The sequence below is a fragment of the Heterocephalus glaber genome, unplaced genomic scaffold, assembly GCF_053883595.1.
Source record: "Heterocephalus glaber isolate CG9 unplaced genomic scaffold, H.glaber_assembly_v1.0 deba00001118, whole genome shotgun sequence".
Lineage (NCBI taxonomy): Eukaryota > Metazoa > Chordata > Mammalia > Rodentia > Bathyergidae > Heterocephalus > Heterocephalus glaber.
The window spans coordinates 2938877-2965183 of NW_028258196.1; the positions used below are offsets into that span (position 1 = coordinate 2938877).

The 26307-nt window shown below is 36.5% G+C and overlaps 1 protein-coding gene across 14 annotated transcripts in view; it reads left to right on the plus strand.

Moving 5' to 3' along the window:
* Kiaa0586 (KIAA0586 ortholog) overlaps positions 1–26307 on the plus strand; it is a 141905-nt gene that overhangs the window by 73964 nt on the left and 41634 nt on the right. For 10 of the 14 annotated variants that reach the window (XR_015450914.1, XM_021249200.2, XM_087210146.1 and 7 more), the window contains 3 exons: positions 527–704; positions 8763–8917; positions 13054–13165. Coding sequence is in view for 10 of the 14 variants with exons in the window: in XM_021249200.2 (XP_021104859.2) it covers positions 527–704; positions 8763–8917; positions 13054–13165 (445 nt within the window). In the remaining 4 variants the exon portion in view is untranslated. Of the gene's footprint in view, positions 1–526; positions 705–8762; positions 8918–13053; positions 13166–26307 lie in introns of those variants that run through there. The other 4 variants (XR_015450916.1, XR_015450915.1, XR_015450917.1 and 1 more) reach the window with 3 other exon arrangements.

Below are 26307 nucleotides of genomic sequence, written 5' to 3' on the forward strand. Positions count from 1 at the left end.
GACTTGATTTTTTTCTTTTTTTCTTGTAGTACTGGGGTTTGAACCCCAGGCCTTGCCCATGTTAGGCAGGCACTCTACCACTGAGGTACATTCCCAGGCTGTTTGCCTTTAAAATTTTATTTATTTATTTATACCAGGGATCGAACTCAGGACCTTGCGCTTGTGAGGCAGGCGACAGAACCACTGAGCTAAATCCCCACCCCTATTTTTTTGTTTTTTGAGACAAGGTCTCGCTGCGTAGTCCAGGCTGGCTTGGAATTCATGATGTAGCTCAGGCTGGCCTCGAACTCATGGTGATTCTTCTGCTTAGCCTCCTAAATGCTGGGATTACAGGTGTGTGCCACCATGCCTGGCTCCTTTTTTCAAATTTTGAGAAAAGATATTGCTCAGTTGGCCAGGCTGGCCTTGAACTTGCAATCCACCTGCCTCAGCATCCCGAGCAACTGAGATTATAGGCATGTGCCACTACACCGGCTTGATTTGATTTTAATATAATGGGTTTAACAGTTGTTTCAACTTTTTGAAGGACTTGGAAAACAGTGTGGGTGAACTTAGTGAAGGACAGAGGCCCAGGCTGACAGCAGCAGCAGAGAACATCTTACTGGGACAGTCTCTCTATATGCAGCAGTGCGTTGCTAATGCAGAGTCTATGGGTCAGCAATGCCATCCTAAGCCATTGTTCCAGCAATTTGACACAGTTTCAGGTATGCACCAGTCACTTTGTATCCCATTTGAACTCTTCCTGTGCTGAAGGTGATGTATTCTGTTTTGTATTATAATCTATAGTAGTGTTCCTAATCTGACTTGAGAAAAGTGTAACTGCTTTTAGATGGAGTTTTGAAAAATTTCTTTGTTACAAAGAAATACTTTTTCTATGGTACATATAGCTGTGTTTTCCCAAATGTGATTCATGCGTCAGTGAGGGTACTGGCACCATTGTGATACATGAGATAGTTTTTGTAACACACATACATACATTTAAAAATATTTAATGCAGATGCGTTTTTGGTTTTTTGAGACAGAATCTCAGGCTAGCCTTGATTCCTGAGTGCTGAGACTGCAGGCCTCTACCTGGTATATAGAAGGATTTATTTTAATGTATACTACAAAATATAACTAGCCTATCAAAACTGACCTAACATCTTGTTTAGAACATGGTTCATTTAGATAATACTGTAGTAAAACACTTTACATTGTGTGATTTTCAGATTGCTGTGTTCAGCGCACTCAAGACTATTGTAGAACTTAACTTTCTTCTTTGACACTTTGGAAATTACCTGACACTAATATATATAGTTAATTCTTATTATCTGTGGTAGTTACAGTCTATAAAGTCATCATCAACATATTAGCAAATACTGAGCCATTGTTCCTCGGTGAAATAGAAGGTTAGGTTCTCACAGTGTCTGGTCATAACACTGTTGTTATGATCGGGTTATAACACTGTTGTCAGGTATGTTTTTATGATCATAACACTGTTGTCAGGTATGAAAACATAACTGGTTTAATGTATGTTTCTGTTTAAAGACGTCTTATTTCATGTATGGTGTTGATTCACTTCTGCATGCACAACCACCAGCACTGTAACCTGTGCCTGAATGCAGCTTCTGTAACACACCTGTCTTCTCCACAGGGCACATCACAGCCTTCTTACACTTAGGACTAGTACAGAGTACATTGGTGCTTTTAAAACACACACACACATACACACACACACAAACACACACACACACACACACACACACACGAACCTCCACAGAAATCTGGCCTTAGATACCTGTGAAAGTTGCTTGTTTACAGTGTGAGAGCTGAAATAAGAAGGCAAGAGTGTCTCCTTGTGTAGCCTCAGCTGGGGAAGTTCTTAGTTGGCAGTTCCAGTTCTCTGCTCCACAGGTCCACAAATGACTGCAGAAGTACTGCTGATGTTGATCTTGGACTTACAAATACATTTTAGTGAGTAGATAAATTTGCACATGCAAACATTTTGCAAATTAATAAAGCTTGATTATATTCTTATTCCTAGTTTTTCCATGCCTGTTGCTATATTTTTTGAGTGAAACCAAGCTTCCACAGGTGTACATAGTTGCCAGAAATTAGCAAAGGAATGCCTGGGGTTAGAAAACATTGGTGGATTTAAAGAATTAGTTTTATACTTAGTGAATACCTCATATCATTCAGAATTGGGAGAAATTCAAGGCTGAGTTTTCCATGGAAATAAATTATTTCTTGTTTTATGCATAGGGAGAAAGTATTAAATGTTTCAATTTTCAAATTAGTAGGTATCAAATGACATAAAATGTGACATTTATATCCATCCAACTGTGTAGGTTGCAGTTAAACAGAATTCACACTAGGTGGCTCTTGCAGATCACTTGTACTTGGGAAGAGCTAAATGTGTACTTGGTACATTAGTACAGAATAAAATCCAAGCGAATGTAGCCTATCCAATCTTTCCTTATATCTCTCGAGGTACCCAGCATATTACTTGTGGTATAGTGCAATTTTGGGTCTTATTTTTTCTCTTTTAAAATAATTTTTTGTACTAAAAAGAAAAAAATTAAAAGAAAAAACCATTTTTTGTTAGTATTGTACATGTTTGTGATGCATACTGAATACATTTATCATGGGTGTTGTACATATACTCAGGGCATCTTTTTTTTTTTTTTTTCTGTTTTACTCAGGGCATCTTAGGTCCTTTTTATTTCCACTTTCATTCCTCTCCCTCCCCTTTCCCACCATTCTTAGATCCCATCCTCATCTGCAAGAGGAGTGTTTTTTTAATAGTAGGTACATTGTATTTCTTTAATTTAATTGGAAAAAGTAATAAGTAACATAGCTTAACATAATATTGAACATATAAAACTGTAGCAGCTGACTGTGTTGTTGCACACCTGTAACCCCAGGATTTAGGAGGCTGAGCCAGAATCATCCCCACAGTTCAAGGCGAGCCTTGGCTGCATAGTGAGTTTAAGGGCAGCCTGCATTACAAAGCAAGACCCTGCATTAAAACAAAAAAGACAGTGTAGCTCAGAATTTAGGCTTTCAGAATTTCAGAAATAGGCTTTAATTCTAACTTTTGTATCTTTGATAAAAAAAAACTTCATAACCCTGAATTCAAATTTCTTCATCTGTCTAGTGGGGATATTAGTTTGTTGCTGTATAACAAATTACCACCAAATTTAGCAGGTGATGGCAACAAACCTTTATTATCTTACACACTTCTGAGAGGGATGAATCCATTGCTGGGTTGGCTGGGTGTTTCCCAGGGTTCTTCCTGATTGGCTGGGACTGAGGTCCTCTGAATGCTGAAAAGAAGTCCATATTGGCAGGGGGGCAGTTGTAGCTGGAGAGGGCATTTGGGAAGGACTTCATAGATGAGAGGAGTCCTACTTGGAGTGAGTCCTGAAAGACTGAGGAGAATATTCAGTGAGACAGGTGACAGAGTCAAGAAGTAGCAAGTACTTAGTCAGTTAGAGCTCAGGACACGGTTATCCTAAGGTGTGTTTGCAGCAGTGAGCAGAAACCAGGTCATGAAAAACCTTGCATGATGTATCAAGGAGTTTTTTATTTACTTAAGATGATAGGATCTATTTGTGCACAAAATAGAAAATAATGCCAATCTTACTTAATTCCCTTGAAAAATTCAGTCTTGAATTTCTGTCACTTCTGAATGTCATATGAGATTCATGAAGCCATTAAGAATTATGAGTAAAGGAGTAATATGATCATATAACTGTTTATTTACAAGGTAATTTGAAGTGTAATGGGAAGGATGCATTGGAGTGTTTAAGACTGGAGGCGGGGAGTCTGATCGGACAAGTATTAAAGTACGCCTGGTGAGACGTTATTCAGCAGTGAGGATGTATGAAAGGGAGATTTGAGAGACAATTAAGGAAATAGACAGGACATGGTTTGGATAGGAGAGGTACCAAAGAAAGGGAAACAAATGGCGAGGTTTCTGGCTAGAGTGATTGGATAGATGGTCATCCCTTTTACCATGAGATTAGGATCACAGAGGAAGGACAGACTAGGAGGACAGAAGATGAGTGGGGTTTATGTATACTGAGTTTGAAGTTCCTTTGGATGGTAATACAAGTGGGATAATTTAGTAGATGAGCCAGACAAAATACTACCACTGGTGCTGGTAATTCAGGTGAACTTGTCTTCTGAATTTATTCTTCTCTGAAAGTATGCTATGGTTGCTTTCCCAATGCAGTATGGTTCTAGATAAGTAAAATTGGGGATTTTAAATGATGATAAATTAAATTTGACTTTAATCAAGTAATACTTATCCCTCTTATAGCAGCTTACCTTGCATTATGTAGACAAGATACCAGCACTTAACGAGCACACTTTTTAGCAGTGACACAGCAAATTTAGCATTGATGTGACTGCTGTCATGGAATCTTTCACTGACCCCTAATTACTGTGTTAGAGACTTGTCATGTGCACCCTGTATAATCCTCTAATGTCACCTTCCTATAGTGATTTGCTCTTATAGTGATTTGTAACCTCATGCGAAGAAAGATATTTTATCTTGTTCACTGTTATATCCCTGTCATCTAGCAAGGTATGTAGTGTGTAGCACACAGTAACTACCTGTTAAATGATAGCTTGTTATATGATTTGAAAGCTATTATGCACATCCACTCCTGTTGCACATTTTGCCTTATCCCAAGTAACCCAGGTTAAAAATCACCTGCGACTTCACAGTTATTTTTCCTTTCATGTATAATTAATTATATGGATATACACAATATAGTGTACAATTGCCATTATTTTATAACTTGAGATGTGTCACTTGCCTACATTTTGTTTTTGCCCAGTAAACTTTATAGATTACTCCAGGTCAGTTGGTATTATTTAAATTCATTCTTTTATTTTTATTTTTAAACATTTTTGGTTTTGGGGCTGGGGATTTAGCTCAGTGGTTCTGGCGCCTGCCTCGCAAGCCCAAGGTCCTGCATTCAATCCCTGGTACCAAAAAAATTTTTTTTTTGTTTTTTGAGACAGGGTCTCACTATGTAGTTCAGGTTGGCCTTGAACTCACTATACACTGTGGAGCCCAGGCTGGCCTTGAACTCACAGTGATCCTCCTGCCTGGGCCTCCCAAGTGCTGGAATTACAGTTGTGGGCCACCACACTTGGCTTAAATTCATTCTTTTAAAATGATTATATAAAATCGTATGGTATGGATTTTTAGTAATTTATTTAGTTGGTTCTCTATTGATGAATATTTACTTTATTACCATTACCCCCCACCATTAACAATGCTAGGATAAATAAATAATCTGCACATATATATAATATATTTTGCAGTTTATACTTCATGGAACAGCTCCTCAGGTTTAATTACTGGCTCTAAGGGCAAGTGTATTTTTAATTGAAAACTAGATTATTTCAAGTAACTTTCTTAAACATTTAAATTTATTTGAGTCTTTTCCTTGCATTCCTGAACTTGTATTATCTTCTTTGGAAAACTTTTGTCATTTGAGACATACAAGTATATTTCTGACTATTAGTGAAATTTGCTCTATTTTTCCCCCATCTGTTAGGCTCTAAATTTTTGGTTACTTTTTGAGCTATGTCTATATTTTAAATGTTTTCTAAAATTGTTTGTATTGAAAATATCTTTTTCCAAGTTTGTGTTTTATTCATTGACATTGTTTATGTTTTTTGCTATGTGATCAACTTTTTTACATAGCTGTATATTTCTGTCTTTTATATAGGTTGAATATCGCTTAATAAAATGGTTGGGACCAGAAGTGTTTCAGATTTCAAATTAAAAAAAAAAATTTAGAATACTCGCATGTATATAGTGAGAGACCCAAGTCTAAACACACAATTCATTTATGTTTCAGACATATCTCATACATATACCAGACAGCAATTTTATGTTGTTTTCAGTGCATTTGTGTGTTGACTAAAACTTGTCACTTGACAGATGGGGACATTTCCACCTGTGGTGTCATTCAGGTGCTCAGAAAGTTTCAGGTTTTGGATCTCAGAGTTTTGGATTAGGAATGCTGAACCGTACTTTCTATGTTCTCATGACTTAGTTTCCCCTAATACAAGCTTTATACCTGTAACCTTCTACTTTTCTTGCAAGATTTAGTATATATTTATATTTATTCTATCTGGAATTTGTTTAATAAGTAGCATACACAGAAATCCAATTTGATTCTCTTCCAGATAAATAGCCAGTTATGTATCAGCCAATTTATATATTGAATTCTCATAGACATAGGGATATTTTTCTGGATTCTTTATTGTAAGTATTCAAGATTATTGATGATCTATTTTTTTTTTTGGTACCGGTGATCGAACTTGGGTCCTTGTGCTTGCGCGGGCAGGTGGCAGAACCACTGAGCTAAATCCCTGGCCCTATTGATGATCTAAAACATTTACTGACTTTAAGACACATTTTGTTATTTGCTGGGGAAAATATCCCATTTTTTTCATTGTCACACTTGGTAATTCTTAGACACTTTTTTCCATATAAACTCAAAATTATTTTATGCAATTAAAAATCACTCAAGTTGGAATTACACTAATTTATATATTGGAAGAATTATATTTGTTCATGTCTTATTCTAAAATTTTTCAGATTTGTTTAAAATTTTTCAATAATAATTTTTGCCTTTCAAAAAGATTTTGTTTTTCTTCATATGAATTCTATGCCTTTAAAAAATTATATTTAGTTATTTCAGTTTTGATTACTATAGATTCTCCCCATTTCTGCATGCTTATTGCTATCATAAATAGAAAAGCCAGTCATATTTGTATGTTTATCTAGTATCCAACTACAGAACCAAATTCTCTTATTAATTCTAATTGTTTCTTTCTAGAACCTATTGAAGTTTTTAGATATGTACCTTAGGATCAGCAAAGTGAGTTTTTTTTTCTTGGCATAGTGGGGATTGAATGTAGGGGGCAGGCTAGGCCAGTTCTCTATTGCTAAGTTACACCCCAGCCTTTTTTTTTTTGGAAAATTTTTAGATTAGGTCTCACTGAATTGACCAGGCTGGCCTCATACTTACCATGCTGTCTTGCTTAGCTTCTCAAGTAGCAAGGAGTACATGTGTGTGCCACTGCACCTGGCCAACAAAAAGACTTCTAGTGTCTTCTTCCCCTTCAACGTATGTGCTAATTCTTCTCTCTTGATTTGTTTGCCAGTCATTGGAAAATATTGAACAGGTGACAGAGGAATAGGAAAAGGCATATCAAAATATAAGGAAATAAATACAAGTCCTGGAGCATTAGTTACTCTAAATTATGGATATTAGCATTATTCAAATTAATTTTAGGGCCGGGGATTTAGCTCAGTGGTTCCACAGCCTGCTTCGCAAGCGCAAGGTCCCAAGTTCGATCCCCGGTACCAAAATAAATAAATACATACATACATACATACATGCATGCATTTTATGTAATGCTAGATAAATAAATGAAAATTAACCAGGTAGTATTTTTGATAAACTATTTTGTATAGATTGAATACTATAAAAGTAAAAATTAAAACTCAGTGGATATATTTCATTTTATACAAACTCCCTTTAAAGCCTAGATTAACATAAAAGAGAGTATGATTATTGCTATACCTAGAAATTGTCCATTGTGCGATTTCAATTAAGGTGATTGCCTTTAAATGTAAAATATCTGTGGTGTCTTTAAAATATTTTATGAAAACAATTTAGTTTACAAGTAGCTCAAGTCTATTTCTATTGGTTAAAATGAGACATATTGTATTCTGCTGTATTTAAAACGTGGCCATTAATTGGGAAATACAGAATTTCTTAGAAATATTTTAGGGAGAACATGAAATAGAGTTGGAAGTGGGAGTTGGAAGAAGCAAGTTTAAATTCCTTTATGCCTTGTACTATTCTTCTAATTTTTTCTTTTATTTTGCTCTGTGTGTGTGTGTGTGTGTGTGTGTGTGTGTGTGTGTTGGGGATCAAACCTAAGGCCTCACAAATGCTAGGTAAGTGCTCTACCACTGAGCCACAACCTCAGCACACTTTCTGATTTTTAAATACACTAGTCATTTAACTTCATGGAACTTCAGTTTTTTCAGTGGAAGACAGTTTATAATGCTATCTGACCTATCTTATAGAATGATTGTGAAGTTCAAACTAAATAAGATAATGTACATATAGGAAAGTGCTTGGAGTATAAAGTGCAATAAAAATATACAGTGATGTTCTTATTAGATACATAGAAATCTCTACTTTTTTATTGATTTGATTGAGATGCCATTTAAATGAGAAAAGGAGGAGCTTGACAGTTGAAGAAAAATCTACAGAATAGGCAGGGCTAAGCAATACCAGCATTTTCTAGCCAGGAAATGGCCCTTTTCTTTAAGATCACATTTCAGGGGCTGGGGATGTAGCTCAGTAGCACACAGCACCTGCCTGGCAAGTGCAATCAATACTAAAAAAAAAAAAAAAAAAAAAATCACATTCCAGATAGAAAGTATTATATTGACTTATGACAGAAAAGGTAAGCAGGAGTACTGAGTTTGGTGTGTAGGAAGGGCATGGGGAGGGACTGCATGGAGGAATTTGCTGATGAACTTAGAGTACGTCATGGGGTTTTAACATACCATTTGCATTCTCTGTGAGCTTTGGTTTTAATTGCAACAAAGGCTTGATATCAGGTGTTTTTGATTACGGTACATTGTTACTTCTAGTTCAGCAAGTGAAGCTGAAGCTTTGTTCTTTTTCTAATCAGTTTATTTTAGTTTATGCTCACATATTCGGTAACAGGTGGTATTCATGAAGATCCCTGTGCTAGTCATGGCCCAATGAGTTTGGGGGAGTTGGAGTTGCAGCCACGTTCCAACGTCGTTCTTCCCACAGCACTTCTGAGAACACAAGGAAGTGATGTTCATTTACCAGAAGCAGCTGAAGATTTTTCTCAGGTACTAAATTTAGTGCATTTTCACTTTACTAAAATAAGAATTGTAATAGTATTGGCTTTTCAGTGATACAGTGTCCAAAGCATAGTCTTTGGAGTCAGCCTCAAATCATGCCTCTTTTCTTTACTGACTCAATTCTGAATATGAATCTTAGTTCAGCCGGTATCTAGCTGTGCCCTTGAACATATTCCTTAGCTCTTCTCAGCCTGAATTTAAAGATGAAAAATCTTCAAGTTAAATATTAAAAACAACATATATAAGATTTCTGACATCGAATTCAGTAGCTATTATCATTCATATCTCTATGCTGTACCTAGCTCAGTAATTTGCACATAGTAGGTACTCAGTAAATATTTATCACATTAAAATTTATAAAATGTGTTTCATGAAAACACAACAAATATCATAATGATGATGGCCCATGACCCATGAACTCTTGTGTACTGAAAAAGCAGGATAATTGTTTTCTAATATGTTAATTAAAAATGCCCATGTTATTAAATACAGTTTTGTGTTCATGTGCTGGCAAATGACTTCTCGTTATGGACTAATTTATTCAGTAAATATTCATTGCATGGATCATGCACTACATAGTGTTGAGGAAAACAAAAAATATGTAAGATGAAGATTATTTGTGGAACACACCATTATGTGTGGCTCAGTGTTACCAATGTGTGACCGAAAAAATTAGGAAAAGCTATTTAATAACAAATATCTGTTAATAACTTTTACATAAAAGAAACATTTTTATGACCATGAGTTAGCCAAAAGTTTCTTAGATGTCATGACAATTGCATCATCCATGAAAAAGACAATTTAACAGTTGATCATCAAAAATAAGAACTTCTCAAAACACATAGTATTAAATGAGTAAAGATGTAAGCTACAGACTGGGTGAAAGTATTTTCAAATCACATACAATACAGATAATCCTTGCATCCAGAATATACTGAATAAAGAACTCTCAGGGGCTGGGGATTTAGCTCAGTGGTTCTACCACCTGCCTCGCAAACGCAAGGTCCCGAGTTCGATCCCCGGTACCAAAAAAAAAAAGAACTCTCAGGGTCAGGCATGGTAGTGCACACCCGTAATCCTAGCACAGGGAAGGATGAGGCAGAAAGATTGCCATAATTTCTAGGCCAGCCTGGGCTGCATAGTGAGTTCAAGGGCAGCCTGAACTACATAGTGAGACCCTGTCTCAAAAAACCAAAAAAGGGAAAAAAGAACTCTCAGAACTGACTACTGAGAAAACAAACAGTCCATTTAGAAGATGAACAAAAAATGTGAACAAATACTTCATGTAAAGAAGATAGATGAGTGGCAAGTAAGCATCAGAAGATTCTCACCTGGGCATAGTGGTGCATGCCTGTAATTCCAGTGCTAAAAGTCTGAGACAGGAGATTGCTGTGAGTTCAAGACCCTAGCTCAAAAACAAAACAAAACAAAAACCAAAGAAAAGATTCTCAACATTATTAGTCACTAGGAAAATGAAAATGAAATCGCAGTTAGATACCACTCTGCACTAATTAGAAATCTAAAATTTGAAAGACTGTCATGCCAGCTATCTGTATTAGCAAGAATGTAGAACAGCTCAACTCTCAGCCACTGCCACTGGAAATATAGAATGATCCAATCACTTTGGAAACAGCTTAGCTATGTTTTAAAAATAAAACATACACCTAACACATTTACTCATGCATTTTACTTCTAGTTTACCAAGATAAATGAAAACATGTCTACACAATCATGTATATGAATATTAATAGCAACTTTGTATTTGTTGTAGCCCCAAACTGGAAACAACACAAATGTTCAGTTGGTGAATGGACTAATCATGTTATATTCTGTACAATGGAATACTGCTCAGCAATAAAAATGCATGAACTATTGATACATGGCAACAACATGGTTAATTCTTGCAAAAAGATTGAGTCAAAGAAGTTGGACTCCCCTCCCCCAAAGCACATGCTCTGTGATTCCATTTATATAAAATTCTAGACAATGTAAATTAATCTATAGTGACAGAAAGCATTTCAAATCTTTGATGGGGATAGTGGGAGGTGAAGTGGAGAGGGGAAGAGGGAATAAATCCAAAGGGGTGTGAGAAAACTTGAGATGGGTGGATGAGCCCATTATGTGACCCTGAGGGTGGTGATAGTTCCATATACATATATCAGAACTTAGCAACTGTACATTTTAAATACAGACAGTTCATTATCTTGTAACTTACACCTCAGTAAAGCTGTTTAAAAAGGAAGAGATTGCTTGCCTTCATTGTGGCCTGTGTTAAAATAACACTACAGGGCCGGGGATTTAGCTCAGTGGTTCCACCGCCTGCCTTGCAAGTGTAAGGACCCGAGTTCGAACCCCAGTGCCAAAAAAATAAACAATAAAATAAAACTACAAAGTGTTTTCAGAAAAGTGGACCTCAAAAAACAACTTTGTTGGATTTCTTTAGCTGAGATTTCTTGTTAAATTTTTTTGGGTACGGGGGATTGAACACGGGACCTTGTGGTTGCGAGGCAGGCGGTGGAACCACTGAACTGAATCCCCGGCCCTCTTGTTAATTTCTTTAGTAATGATAAATGATAACACCCTTATTTACAATGCTTACTTCACTAGAACTGAAGTTCTTTGTGTTTTAACTCATTCAATCCTTATGACAACCTAATGAAGTATTTGTTATTATTATCCCCATTTCATGAATAAGGAAATCAAAGTGTTAAATAACTTGCTCAAGGCCAAAGCTAGAAAATGCCTTAGCCAGTTTTGAACGCAGGCCATTTACTCCATAGTGCACAGTTCATGTTCACTGGAGTAAAGGAAGGGAACCAGTCAAGAAGCTCGGAGTCTCAGCAGTCAGAGCCAGAGACAGGCAAACAGATTGAGTGTCCTGTATCTGGAATGCTTGAGATCAGAAGTGTTTTGGATTTCAGGTTTTAAAAAAATATCTACATATACTTAATGAGATGCCTTGGAGATAGGACCCAAGTCTAAACACAAAGTTTTTGTTTCCTGTACACCTTATATGCATAGCCTAAAGGTAACTTATATATTATTTTTAATGTGCCTGTTTTTTTTATTGCCACTTATCACATGAGCTCAAGTAGAGAATTTTCCACTTGAGACATCTTATCTGTCAGTACTCAAAAAGTTAGGAATTTTGGAGCATTTCAGATTTTGCATTTTTGAAATACAGATGCTCAACTTGTGGTACCCATTTTAGAAATATACACTGAAATAGTATTCTCTTCAAGACAGAAACCTATTATGACTAATAACTCTACATTTGAAAACCAGAGTTGAGGGTCATTATTTGTTACCACTGCAAACCAAAGTTGCTCACTTCTACCTCTACATGAAGTACTGTGCCTGCAAGAGCGGGAGGACTTACATGTGTGTCCATGTAGACAGATGTTTCAGATATTCTGCTTGTATTTGTTGATAAGGGTCAAGAACTATGTATTTTTTTAAGTTCCTGTTAAAGTGTATCTGATGGCTGTTTCTAGAACTCATTCATAACAAAGCACATAAAATAAGAAAGGAAAGAAAGAAAATGACTACAATCATCACCTTTGTGATGTGGTTGTGAAGAAATTTGTGTCTTGTAAATTTTGGATGCAGTTAGTTACAGGCAAGGAAGAGAGGTAGAGCATGCGTTTCTTGAGTAGCAAATGGAGACTAACAATACCTCCTCACACGTGGGAGAATTAAATTATGTTACTATATATAAAAGCTCTGAAAATTGCAGTGCACTAGGTAAATTTTCATTGCAGAAGAGTTGTGTGGAAGAACTTACAGCAGAATTAAGTTTGTATCTATCATGTATATATAAATCTAGAATAGTTTGATATATAAGTAGCTCTGAATTCTCTAATAAAACTAAAAGAAATGACTTAAATATTTGAAACTTGTGTATATTATAAAAATATTTTAAAACGTTTTTCTTGCAATCATTTTGAAAAATTGTACTCCATTTTCCATTTATTGGTAGAACTGCTAATAACCTAATGACAAGGCAATTTGAAAGCAACCATATTATTAAAATTTTATATAATACAATGAACACCTGAATAATTTTACTTAATTTTTTTAACCTTAAAAAACAATAATATGCTTTTGTGTCTTGTATACTTTAGAACCAACAAAAGCAAGACCAGGATGTTAAGCAAGTTGAACACAAGCCAGTACAAAGTCATTTAATACGTGTACGAAATATATCTGATATTTTGCTTTCACAACAGCAACAAGGTAAGACGTTTTTCATAACAAATAATAATATAACAGGTTTTTTTTTTTGTTTTGGCTTTTGGTACTGGGGATTGAACTCAGGACCTTGCACTTGTGAGGCAGGTGGCAGCACCACTGAGCTAAATCCCTGGCCCTCAATAATATAACAGTTTTGGGCCGGGGATTTAGCTCAGTGGTGCCGCCGCCTGCCTTGCAAGCGCAAGGTCCCAAGTTCGATCTCTGGTACCAGAAAAAAAAAAAGGAAAAAAAAAAAAGAAAGAAAGTTCTATAACAGTTTGATACTTGTCCTAGTATGGAACAAATATATAATGATGAATGTTTTCTTCACTTTGTTTTTTTCATTAGTGCATATTAGTTTTTTTTTTTTTTTGGTACCGGAGATCGAACTCGGGTCCTTGTGCTTGCGAGGCAGGCGGCAGAACCACTGAGCTAAATCCCTGGCCCAAGTGCATATTAGTTATACAGATTAATAGGTTTTATTTTGAGATTCCTGCATGTACCTAACAAACTTCGATCATTTAAAAAAGAAAACCCATCACCTCCCTTGCCCCACGTTCCCCCCCTAGTTTCACATTTTGGGGGCTCATATCTATTTCCCCTATTGCCTGTCCTCCACTGTTGAAAACATTCCTACTGGTACCCTATTTGCAGTACATAATGGTTACATTTATTTGTGGAGTTGGTATATGTACATCATATGTCATAGTTCTTTTTTATATCCCCTTTCTCACCATAGCCCCTCCCTCCATCTTTTGGTCCATTTTTCTTTTGTAAAAGATCTATCTCTCTTTTTCCTATTACCTGTCTTTTATTTTCCTCTTTAATTTATTTATATTTTGGGTTTCTCATACAAGAGAAATCGTGCGATATTTAAAGCTGTGTGTCTGAATTATTTGAACATTATGGTCTCAAGGTGCATCCATTTTCTACAAATGACTCAAGTTTATCCTTCTTTATGGCAGAGTTATACCCCACTGTGTATAAGTACTACATTTTCTTTATTCATCTCTTGGTGGACATACAGACTGCTTGCAAGATTTAGCTATTATGAGTTGTGTAGCTATAAATATGAATATGTATATATCACTATAAATGATGTCTTTAACTCTAATACCTAGAAGGAGAATAGCTGGGTTGAATGGAATTTCTAGTTTTAATTTTCTGAGGAATCTCCGTACTGATTTCCATAGTGGTTGTGGTAGTTTACATTTCCACCAACAATGCAGAAGGATCCCTTTTTCCCCTGCAAGCTCTCCAGCATGTTATTATCTGATTTCTTAGTGGCAGCCATTCTTTCTGGAGTAACATGGAACTCAGTGTTGTATGTGCATTTCTCTAAGGCCAGTGATATTGAACATTTTTTCATGTATTACTGGCTATTTATATTTCTTCTGAGAAATTTCTTCTGAGAAATTCTTTTTAGTTCTTTATATATTTTAGGTATTAGTCCTCTCTCCCAGAAACGGCTGGCAAAATTTTTTTTCCTACTTGATAGGTTGTCTCTTCACTGTGTTGGTTGTTTCCTTTGCTTTGCAGATGCTTTTTAGTTTGATGTGATCCCATTTGTTGATTTTTTAATATTATTTCTTGTGAAGTTGGGTTGTTTAGAAAGTCCTTGCCCGCTATGCCTATGTCTTTTCTCTCACATTTTTGTTGATTTGGATGAAGAATCTTGTATTTTACCACTAAATACTATTTATAATTGATTTTTTAATTCTTAGTGTTTTTTCTTTAATGTTGCATTTTGGTTCTTGTATAAATTAAATGTCAGTCATTTTTTCTGTACCTAGCTCTGTATGTATATCATAACTATCTGTCTTCAGTTATACTATGCTTGAGGCAAGAATTGTGGCTGTTAAGAACTTTGTAAGAGCTGTTTAGTGTTGTGGAGTGATACTGACCAACAACTACAGCTTAAAAAACAAGTGATTCTCATATTACATGTTATTATATGAATGACATTTTCTATACTGTTACGTTATCAAAATTGTATAATTCTACAGTCAGCATTAAGGTATTTTGATAGTCTTTTTTTTTTTGGTACTGGGGATCGAATTTGGGACCTTATGCTTGTAAAACAGGCAGCAGAACCACTGAGCTAAATCCCCGAACCTTTTTTGATAGTCTTAATGCTTCTGCAAGGCTGTTAGATTTGTGCTTCATTTGCCTTCTTGCTTTCTAGTTCTTTACAATTCATATAATCTAAGCTCTGAAATTTGGCAGTAGAAATTAAGATCTCTTTTGTTTAAAAACTCCACAAATCAGGAAAGAATATTAAGAATATTTTGAGTAGTGAAGTGTTTTTGTTTTTTGGTTTTTTTTTTTTTTTGCTTTAATAGCTGATTTTTATTTAATTTTTAGATAATGGTTGAGTGATGCATATTTTATTGAGTACCATTATAATTGCAAATGTAACTGTGGACCTAAATGAAGAAAAAGTACTCAAGATGGTTATTGAGATTAGCCAGGGCTGGGTATAGGGCCGGGTGGAAAAGCATTGCTTAGCATGTGGCTTTAAGCCTTTGCATCTCTCTCACACTAAGATTATGCTGTGTTTTTAACTCTTACATTTTTTTTCCTGTTCTCTTACTATAATTTTTCAGAACTTTGTCCTCTTGGCTTTCTTTTTTTAACCTAAGCACAGTACGTTAATGTTAAATTATATTTTAGAATCCTGTACAGAGTTGCCTGTAAGTCTTCTCTTGGTGATTTAAAAATTAATCATGGTAAGGGCCAGGGATTTAGCTCAGTTGCACTGTGCCTGCCTTGTAAGCACAAGGTCCTGAGTTTGATCCCTGGTACCAGAAAAAAAACAAAAAAATCAATCATGGTAGTATATAGGTATGAGCAAATAAATGTTCCTAAGATAATATCAGGACTGACTCAGTATTTGTTTTTTGTTACCATCCATGGTCAGTTATAGTTCATTTATTTTGGTTTTAAAAATTCTTTTCTTAAAATTATAAGCAGTAAGATTTTAAGACTGAAAATCTCTTTAGAAAAGACACACATTGTTTTCAGTTTTATATACATGGAAATGGCCACAGGATGGCAATAGATGCATTTTTGTTCACATATAACAATGCTATTAAGTAATGTCCAGTTGACATTTAGTAAGTCAATAAAATTGTAAGAAAAACATAAGAAATCCAGGGTGTTAGCTACTAGGAGGAAGTTTTATTTAGGAAAGATTTAGAACATGTTTGAAATTTTTTGCATTTAATTTTATGTCTATCACAAAAGTTAGGAGAGCATACCTATTTCATGTGAGTAAAGCACATAAGAACCCAGTGAGTTGTAGAAAGATCATTTTAAACAGAAGCCAAGTCTTTCACTATATAGCTGATATACATCTTCATACTGAGTATTTCCTGAATCAATATGATTGCCTTGGCGAATGCAGTCAATTACGATGTTTTTTCCCATTAATTTTGTGGGTTTCAATATTTTTTTCTTTGATGAAATTCTGAGACCTTGCCAAACATTTCAGAGAACAGGAGAGTCAGAGTGCCAAAATAATCCTCTAGGGCTCTCGGGACTTTGGGTGAACCTTGAAGCAATTCAATCCTGTCTCATACACAGAGGCCTTAAAGATAAGGAAATTCACCCTATCACAGGGGATCACAACTCACATCTTTCCTGGAAGATACATGGTTCTCAGAATAAACTTGAACCCAAAATTATGGCTATTTCAGGGGGAAGTATCACATTTCACTTTGAAGTGTTCAGTATATGTTAGTATAGAGAAATCAAGCAGTTTACTAGCAACTCTGTCCCTGATCATCCTATAAAAACTGACGATATGGCAGGACATGGATTCCAGCACTGTGCTGCTGAGAAATCTGTAAAATTCTTGCATTTTCCTCTCCCTTTATGATTACTTTTAAATTTTAATGTAAAAGAGAGAAAATGAATTGATTGTTTTAAAAGATATTTTTGGAGTATCATTTGGTATTGAATTCATTGGGTATATATTTGACCACACAATTCCACTTGTCTGACTCTATGTACTGATTAATATGTCTAACAATTTTATAGTGAAAGCAACTTCAGAAAGTAATTTTCATTTCTATTTATTCCCTTTTACTGTGCAAGCTAACTTTTACAACATCTTTTGCTGTACAAGTTAACTTTCTTTATACAAATAAGAGCCCAATTTTAAACTAATTTATGTGTTCTAAACCCAGGAACAATTAGATTCTAAAAAGTGATGTGCTAAAATCGTTTTTTTTTTTAATTATTTTCCTTTGGGCTAGGGATTTAGCTCAGTGGTTCCGCCACCTGCCTCGCAAGTGCAAGGTCCCAAGTTTGATCCCTGGTACTCCCCCAAATTTTTTTTCCTTTAAAAATGTTAAGGCCATCACAATAAATAATAATTTAGAAAGTCAAACATACGACTTGCATACTACAATCAATGGGGAAAATTAGGTGGTATGTTTTATGGTTAAATGCTAGGACAGATTGAGTTGTCAGAGTTGATTGAAAATCACAGTATTTAGTTTTTTACTTGTATATTATTTATGTTGCTCAGAAAATATATCAAATTGCTTAAATTAATAGATATAGTTTCAATAATTTGTCAAGATCAGATTACATTTTTGTGGGAAATGTAGGATCACACATTTTTCTTCTTGTCCTGAATTTAATGCCCGCTCACCTTAGCACCTTTTCTGTCTCACACACTTTGATGTTGTGTGAGAATTAAGGATTTCAAAACTTGGCTATATTTAGAAGCTATTTTTGGCTACTTGTACAAGTAAAATCATTTTTGTTCCCTAGTAAAGTGGTAAGTTTTTGCCTTTGAATTTTGCCTTTGAGTATAACTAAATTACAGTAGCTATTAGAACTATAGTTGATCTTAGTAATTTTAAAGCCATAGGTAAAAGTTTTAAAAGTTACTATATTTTTTGTAATTTTAGAATATGATAATGATTTCAAAACCATGTGAGTAGGGGCCAGGGTTAGGGGTATAGTTTAGTGGTAGAAAGCTTGCCTAGCATGACTGAGGCCCTGGGTTCAATTTCCAACACAGAGAAGAAAACAAAAACAAATTGTGTGGATCTCTGATAGGGAGTGGATGGGACACAGACTAAGACTGCCCAAAGTCCAAAGATTTAAATGTGTAATAAGCATTGTCTGAATGAGTCTTTTACAAAGAAGTCTTTATTGATTAGTAAAAGAGAAATGTACTTTGAAATGTTGCTGAATTTTGGAGTTCTATTTCTGCCTAGAATTAAGGAAAGAAAAAGAACATTAGTTCCACCCTAACTATAGCAAAATGTCAGACAAACTACAAAATCATAACATCTCTTGTACTCATCAGAGAGCTTATGGTATGGGTAATTTAGTAGCCTAAGGTCCCAGGAAGGTCAAACTCCTCCAAAAGGAGACAGGACACAAGCCCTGTCTCACACATGCCAAAGCACGGTCACTAGAGGAGAGACCAACATTGGCGAAGCAGGCTCATCTGCAGAGGATTCATGTCCAGGATCTATAAAGAATTCAAAACCATGACAGCTAAAGAACAAGTAATACCATCAAAATGGGCAAATGATCTGAAGAGACACTTCTTCAAAGGAGGATGTGGAGAAAAAGGAACTCATATACATTATTGATGGGAAGGCAAAGTAGTACAGCCACAGTGGGAAACAGCATGGCGGTTCCTCAAAAACTAAAACTAGATCTACCTTACGACCCAGCTATTCCAAAGGAGTTGAAGTCACCTGAATGCCCATGTTTATTGTGGCACTATTCAGGATTGCTGAGGTATGTATGGAATCAGCCTAGGTGTGATGTTATATATAGACAATGGAATATTGGTTGACCACAAAGAAGGATGAAATTATGTCATTTGCAGGAAAATGGATGGTGCTGGAGGATGTTGTGTTAAGCCAGACACAGAAAGATAGGTATCACATGTTTTCTTTCATATTTAGAAGGTAAAAAAAGTAGAGGAGGGACGTTCAGTAAAGGGGAAAGGGATGAAAGAAGGAGGAGAGATACATACATGTATATAAGTGTCACCATGATGCCCATTTATTTGTACACTTGTTTTAATAATTATAATAAAGAAGCATTTGTTTAAACTTTATAGTGGGCTGCTAACAGCCATAGACCCATTTGTATAAACCAGTGGTGGTGAACCTATGGCATGTGGGTCGCAGCAGGTGATTTTTAAAATATTAATTGTATTGATATACATGATGATCACATTCATCATAGGGAATTTGTACCATTACCAAGTATATCTTGATTCTTCTTTTTTCCCCATTTCTATTCCCTCCCTTCTTCCTTCAACCCTTCTTTCCCTCATTTACAAAAGTTTTGTTTCCATTTTTTCCTTCTATTCTCTTTTTTTCCTTTTCCCTTCCTTCCCTTCTCCCTCCCCTTCCCATTTGAACATTTTCTGCCTACTTCCTAATGTCTATTATTGATTTTGGTCCTTATTTATCCTTTGGGTTTCTCACACCAGAGACAATGGTATTTATACATGTGTGTCTGATTTATTTCACTTAAGAGTATGGTCTCAGTGTGCATCCATTTACCTAGAAATGTCTCAAATTTGTCCTTCTTTGGCAGAGTAGTACTCCATTGTGTATAAAACCCACATCTTCTTTATCCATTCATTCGTTAATGGGCATTTGGCCTGTTTCCAAGATTTATCTATTACAAATTGTGCTGGTATTAAACATGGGTATGCATATATTGCTGTGGTACGATGCTTTTAATTTTTTTGAGAAGATACCTAGAAGACAAATAGCAGGGTCAAATGAAACCTCTAGTTTTAGTTTTTTGAGGAATCTCCATACTGATTTCCACAGTGGTTGTACCAATTTACAGTCCTATCAACAATGGAGAAGGGATTTTTTTCCCCACAGCCTCCCCACAGCCTTGTTATTGATTTCTTAATAATAGCCACTCTTTCTGGAGTGAGACAGAATCAGTGTTGTTTTAATTTGAATTTTTCAAATGACCAGTGATGTTGAGCATTTTTTCATATATTTATTTGCCGTTATACTCCTTTATCTGAGAAGTCTGTTCATTTCAGATGCCTATTTTTGAATTGGGTCTTTAAATCTGAGGGGGCGGGGTCCTGATTCTTTTGAGTTCTTTATATTTAGATATTAGTCCTTTGTCTGAGGAATAGCTAATAAAAATTTTTCCTGTTCTGTGGGTTGTCTCTTCACTCTGCTGGTCGTTTCTTTTGCTATGCAAAATTTTTAAAATTGATATGATCCCAGTTGTTGATTCTTTGTAATATTTCCCATGTGATCAGGGTTTCATTCATAGTCTTTGCTTACACCTGTGTCTTGCAGGGTTCTGCCTATTCTCTCTTCCATCAAATTAAGGGTTTCTGTCTTAATATTTAGATTTTTGATCCATTTTGATTTTAATTTAGTGCATGCTCAGAGATAATGGATGTAGGATTAATCTTCAACATGTGCAAATCCAGTTTTTCCAGCACCATTTATTAAAGAGGCTACCTTTCTTTCAGTGTACCTGTTTGGCCCCTTTGTGAAAGATAAGGTGGCTGGGTGTGTTTGGGGTTGTTTCTGCATCTTCTGTTGTATTTCATTGATCCTCTGGTCTGTTTTGTTGTTTGTTTTTTTGCCAGTACCTGCTGTTTTTAATTGTAGGTTTGTAGTATAATTTAAAGTCAGGGACAGTGATGCCCCCACAATGGGCTGTATCATTGAAAGCTCTAAAAGGTTTGCCAAAAGTATAGACCCATTGGCAGTCACAGATGCAAGTGGAATTCACATCCATTTGTAGGCTGCTTTTCAGTGGATCCCTAGAGAAAGATTAGAGTGAGGAGGAGAGCACCTCATTCACTTGCAGAGGCCTAGAAGAGGGGAGTGGTTGTCACTGCCAGAAAGATATTGCCTTATTTTGGCTGATCTCCTGTAAGAACAAAAACCTGAAGCCACTGCGGTAATGACAGCACATCCGTCACATCCAGGGTACAGGTGAAAACCCATCATGTCTGGGGGAAGGGAAAAAAACCCCAAAACCCAAACCCTGTCCACCTTGGGTGAGAGGAGGGTCAGGGAATGGTTTTCTGCCAGTATACCGGAAGCCTCCCGTTGCTGTCGGGAGGGTGGGAAACTCCTTTGCACAAAACCTGCCAAAGCGCAAGGCAGAACCTGGCTGCCCTGAAGAGAGGCAGTGTTGGGGAGAAAGCCCCGCAGGAGACCTGGGTGTGTCCTGCACCAGCTGGAGGGGCACAAGTCCTCTGGGCCTCACCTGGAGAGCAGGCGAGGCGCATGGCGGCTTCTCTAATGCGTCTTGCTCTGGTGCAGGAGGGTCCACAGGCAGGCCCAAGGACTGGCAGATTAGGTGCCTGGGAAGCCTCTCTAGCATTGTAGGGTGTGGCCTAAGAACAGAGTGATGCTAGAAGATTGGAAGACAAAACACCAGAAAACCATAACAGCCTTTCCTCAGCCCTCCTTTTAAGCGATGGGGGTTTCACTGTGTTACTCAGGCCGGCCCTGAACTCCTGTAGTCCTCCTGTCTCAGCCTCCTGTGTAGCTGGGAATATAAGTACTTGCCACTACACCTGGCACAATCCCCTGTGTTTTTGTTCCATTAGTGCGTGTTGATTTTATGGAGTAATGACTTTCACGGTGGCATTTTCATACATGTAGATAATGTGCTTTGATTCACAATCCACTCTTAGGAGTCAAAGCAATCAGCAACACAAATCAGAGATAACTCAGGTGTTGAAACTGCCAGACAGAGAATTTAAAATATCTGTGATTATGTAAAAGGCCTCAGTTAAAAAAAAAGTTGAGACATCATGCATACTTAAGGAGAGAGATGAAAATTACAAGAAGGGGGTCAGTTAAAATTGTTAGGAGGGAAAGCCAGGCATGGTACCATAGCATGTGCCTGTAATCCCAGCACTGTGGGAGCTGAGGCAGGAGGATCACAGGTTAGCGCCTAGCCTTGGCATCATAGTGAGACCTCCTCAAATTAAAAAAAGGCTGGGGGAGGGCCAGGGATTTAGCTCAGTGGTTCCACTGCCTGCCCCCCAAGCGCAAGGACCCGAGTTCGATCCCCAGTACCAAAAGAAAAAAAAAGCCTGGGGTACAACTCAATGTGAAGGTCCTGGGTTCAGTCTCCACAAAAGAGGCAGGGGGAACAGCCACAAAGAACGCCATCAGTGGGCTTATCCGTAGACTCAACATAGCCAACGAAGTATAAACTTAAAGATAGTCAATATAAATTGAAACACAAAAAGAAAAATGGGGAAAATTATGTGAGCATAGGAGAGCTCTGGGGCAGTATCAGATATCCTACCAGGAAGAATTTGTAGTTAGAATCCTAGAAGGAAAGAAAAGCAAAAGGAACAGAAATACTTGACATAATTCAGTAATTGTATAGGGTTGATTAATGAAGAACATCAAACCAGAGATCCAAGACTGTCAGAGGAATCCAAGAATTTCAGAGAACTCCAAGCTAGATGAAAAGAGGGCCGGGGATTTAGCTCAGTGGCACCGCACCTGCCTCGCAAGTGCAAGGTCCTGTGTTTGATCACCGGCACCAGAAAAAAAAAAAAGATGAAAAGAAAAAAATACATATATATCACCTAAATTTACTTATAACCCAGCAGTCCATCTCCTGGGTACTACTTAGTTAAGACAGATGATACCATGCTCACACAAAATCTGTACTTTTTAGCAGTTTCATTTATAATTACCAAAAACTGGAATCAACCAAGATGTTCTTCAACAGGTAAATGAAGAACCTATGATACATTCATGTAATGGAATACTATCCAGCAGTGAAAAGGAACTGCCTTTTGATGCACACAACAGCATGGGAAATTCAGCTGCTCTGTGTGAAGTGAAGAAGCCAAATCCCAAAGGCTGCATGCCATATGTCCTCATGTATGTGGCCTTTTGGGAAAAGCAAAAACTATAGCTGCAGAGAATGGATCAGTGGTTGTCTAGAGGGGTGTGAACACAGGTGGCAGGAGGGAACTTTTTGGTGTGGTAACTGTCTAACCTCTTGATGGGGACAGTGGATGTATAATTTCATAAACTTGGCCAGGATGAATTTTACTGGGTACTCCAGTAAAATTTAAATAACTACTGTGAATTAAAGACACTTATTTTTCTCATTATGAATTTTTATTAACTTGTTCTAAAAGTATATTATTTGGGAATGTATAAAAGGTTTATTCAAAGGGGTGTAAATATGACTTTGAGTATATTATATATATTACATTTATTTATTTCAGGGTAATGCTTGCTTCCAGGAATGAGTTTGAGAATACTGCTTCTCCTTCAATTTCATTAAGGAGTTGGAGGAATAGTGGCATTAGATCTTCTCTAAAGTTCTTGTAGAATTCAGCAGTGGATTCATCAGGACCTGCCTTTTCTTTGTTGGTAGTTTTTAAAGTTATTTCTTCAGTTTCATTGAGTGATAATTGGGTTATTTAGACTTTTTATATCTTCTTGATTCAGCTTTGGTAATTCATATGTATCAAAGAATCCATTTCTTCTGTGTTTTCCCTTTTTCTGATAGTGGGGATCGAACTCGGGTCCTTGTGCTTGTGCAACAGGCAGCGAAACCACTGACCTAAATCCTGGGCCCCTGTGTTTTCCCTTTTATTAGAGTACCGCTTCTAGAAGTAGGTGGTATGATCTTGTGGATTTCTTCAGCGTCTGTTGTGATTTCCCCCTTTTCATTCCTGATTGCATCATTTGGGTCTTTTGTTTGTTTGTTTTAATATAAGGTTGGCTAACAGTTTGTCAATTTTATTTAATCTTTCAGAGAACAAACTGTGATTCATTGATTCTTTGTATTGTTTTCTTAGTCTCTGCATTAATTTCTGCTTTGATCTTTTAAAATTTCCTTTCATGTACACATTTTGGGTTTAACTTGCTTTTCTCTTTCTAGAAGCTAGAAGTCCAGCATTACATTATTTGTTTGAGCTTGCTCCATTATTCTGCTGTCGGAATTCACCACTATAAATTTCCCTCATTGGACTGCTTCATTACATCCTATAAGTTCTGGTTTATTGTATTGGCATTATTTAATTGTAGAAACTGTCTAAATTCATCTTTAATTTCTTTTTGTTTTTGTTTTTGCTTTTTGAGACATGGTCTCACTTTGTAGTGCAAGCTGGCCTTGAACTCACTCTGTAGCCCAGGCTGGCCTAGAACTCCTGATGATCCTCCTGCCATAGCCTTCCAGGTGTTGGGATTACAAGTGTTTGGCATCATGCACAGCTTCGTCTTTAATTTCATCTGTGACTCATTGGTTGTTCAGGAGGGTGCTATTTAATTTCTGTGTGTTTATGGAGCTTTTGTGGTTTCGTTTGCCACTAATTTCCAGTTTCATTGCACTGTGGTCTGATAATATGCATACGATAATTTGATATCCTTTGCATTTACTTAAGCATGTTCTGTGAGCTAGTATGTGGTTTATTTTGGAAAATGTCCCATGTGTTACTGAAAAGAATGTGTATTCTGTTGTTAGGTGAAATATTCCAGATATTTACTAAGTCCATTTGTTCAAATGTTTGGTTTAGCTCTGATATGTATTTCTTTGTTGATTTTCTGTCCAGTTTATCTATCTATTTGTGACAGTTGGGTATTGAGGTACCCCATTACAACTATGTTAATGCTTATCTGATTTTTCATATCCATTAGTATTTATTTTATAAAGTCAGGTGTGCCAGTGTTTGGTGCATATATATTTATATGATTGTTGTGTTTTCCTCTTGTATCATTCCTTTAACAAGTATGTAGTGACTTTCTTTGTCTCTTCTGACAGTCTTGGCTGTCAGAAATCCACTTTGTCTGCAAATAGACAAATACTTCTACTTTTTTCTGGGTCTCTGTCATGCGGAGTATTGTTTTCCATCCTTTGACTTTCAGTCTATGAATTTCTTTTTGGGTCATAGTGTTTCTTGTATGCAGAATATTGTTGGATCTTATTTCTTGACCCATTCTGCTAGTCTGTTTCTTTTGATTGGTGAATTGAGATCATTCACATTGATGGTTATAACTGATATATATTGACTTATCCATGTCATATTATTTTTCTGATGTTGTTTCGCTGTCTTTCTCTTCTGTTGAATTGCTTGCTTTACCTGGTGGATTCATTCTCTTGAGATTCTTGGAATTGTTTTCATTGTTTTTTTGTAGAATATCCTTCAGAACCTTTTTGAGTGCTGGTTTAGTGGTCATGAATTTCATCAGGTGTTCTTTTTCATGGAAGAATCTTTTTTCTCCATCAATTTCAAAAGCTAATTTTTTAAGGTACATCAATCTGGGTTGGAGGTTGTTTTGTTTTTTGCATTTTTTCTCCCTTTAGTTTATTGGTACATTTTAGGTATACAATATAGTTACATTCCTCATTGGGATCTTGTACCTTTATGTGATGTATCTTGGTTCTTATTTTTTCCCCATTCCCCTGCCCTCCCTTCACCCCTTCCACCCTTCCCTATTTACAAAGACTTTGTTTCCATGTTTATCCTTTTCTCATATTTTTCCTTTTTCCTTCTTTCTTTTCCCCTTCCCCTCCCACTTACCCTATTCCTTTAGACATTTTCTTCCTATTTCACAATATCAGTTATACATTTTGATTCTTATTTACACTTTTAGTTTTTCACACCAGAGAAACTATTAGGTATTCACACGCATGTCCTATTTATTTCACTTGAGGATGGCCTCAGTGTGCATCCACTTAGCTATAAATGTTTCTAGTTTCTCATTCTTTATGGCTGAGTAGTACTCCATTTTATAAAAAACCCCACATCTTTTTTACTAGTTTCCAGTTGATGGATAATTGGGCTGTTTCCAAGTTTTAGCTATTACAAACTGTGCCGCTATAAACATGGGTGCGCATATATCACTGTGGTATGATTCTTTTAATTCTTTTGGGAAGATACCCAGCAGAGGAATGGTTGGGTCAAATGGGACCTCTAATCCTAGTTCTTTGAGGTATCTCCATACTGATTTCCACAGTGGTTGCACCAGTCTGCACTCCCACCAACAATGGGGAAAGCTTCCTTTCTCCCCACAACCCCACCAGCATTTGTTATTGGTTGATTTCATGATAGCAGCCATTCTTTCTGGGGTGAGATGGAATCTCAGTGTTGTTTTCATCTGCATCTCTCAAATGACCAG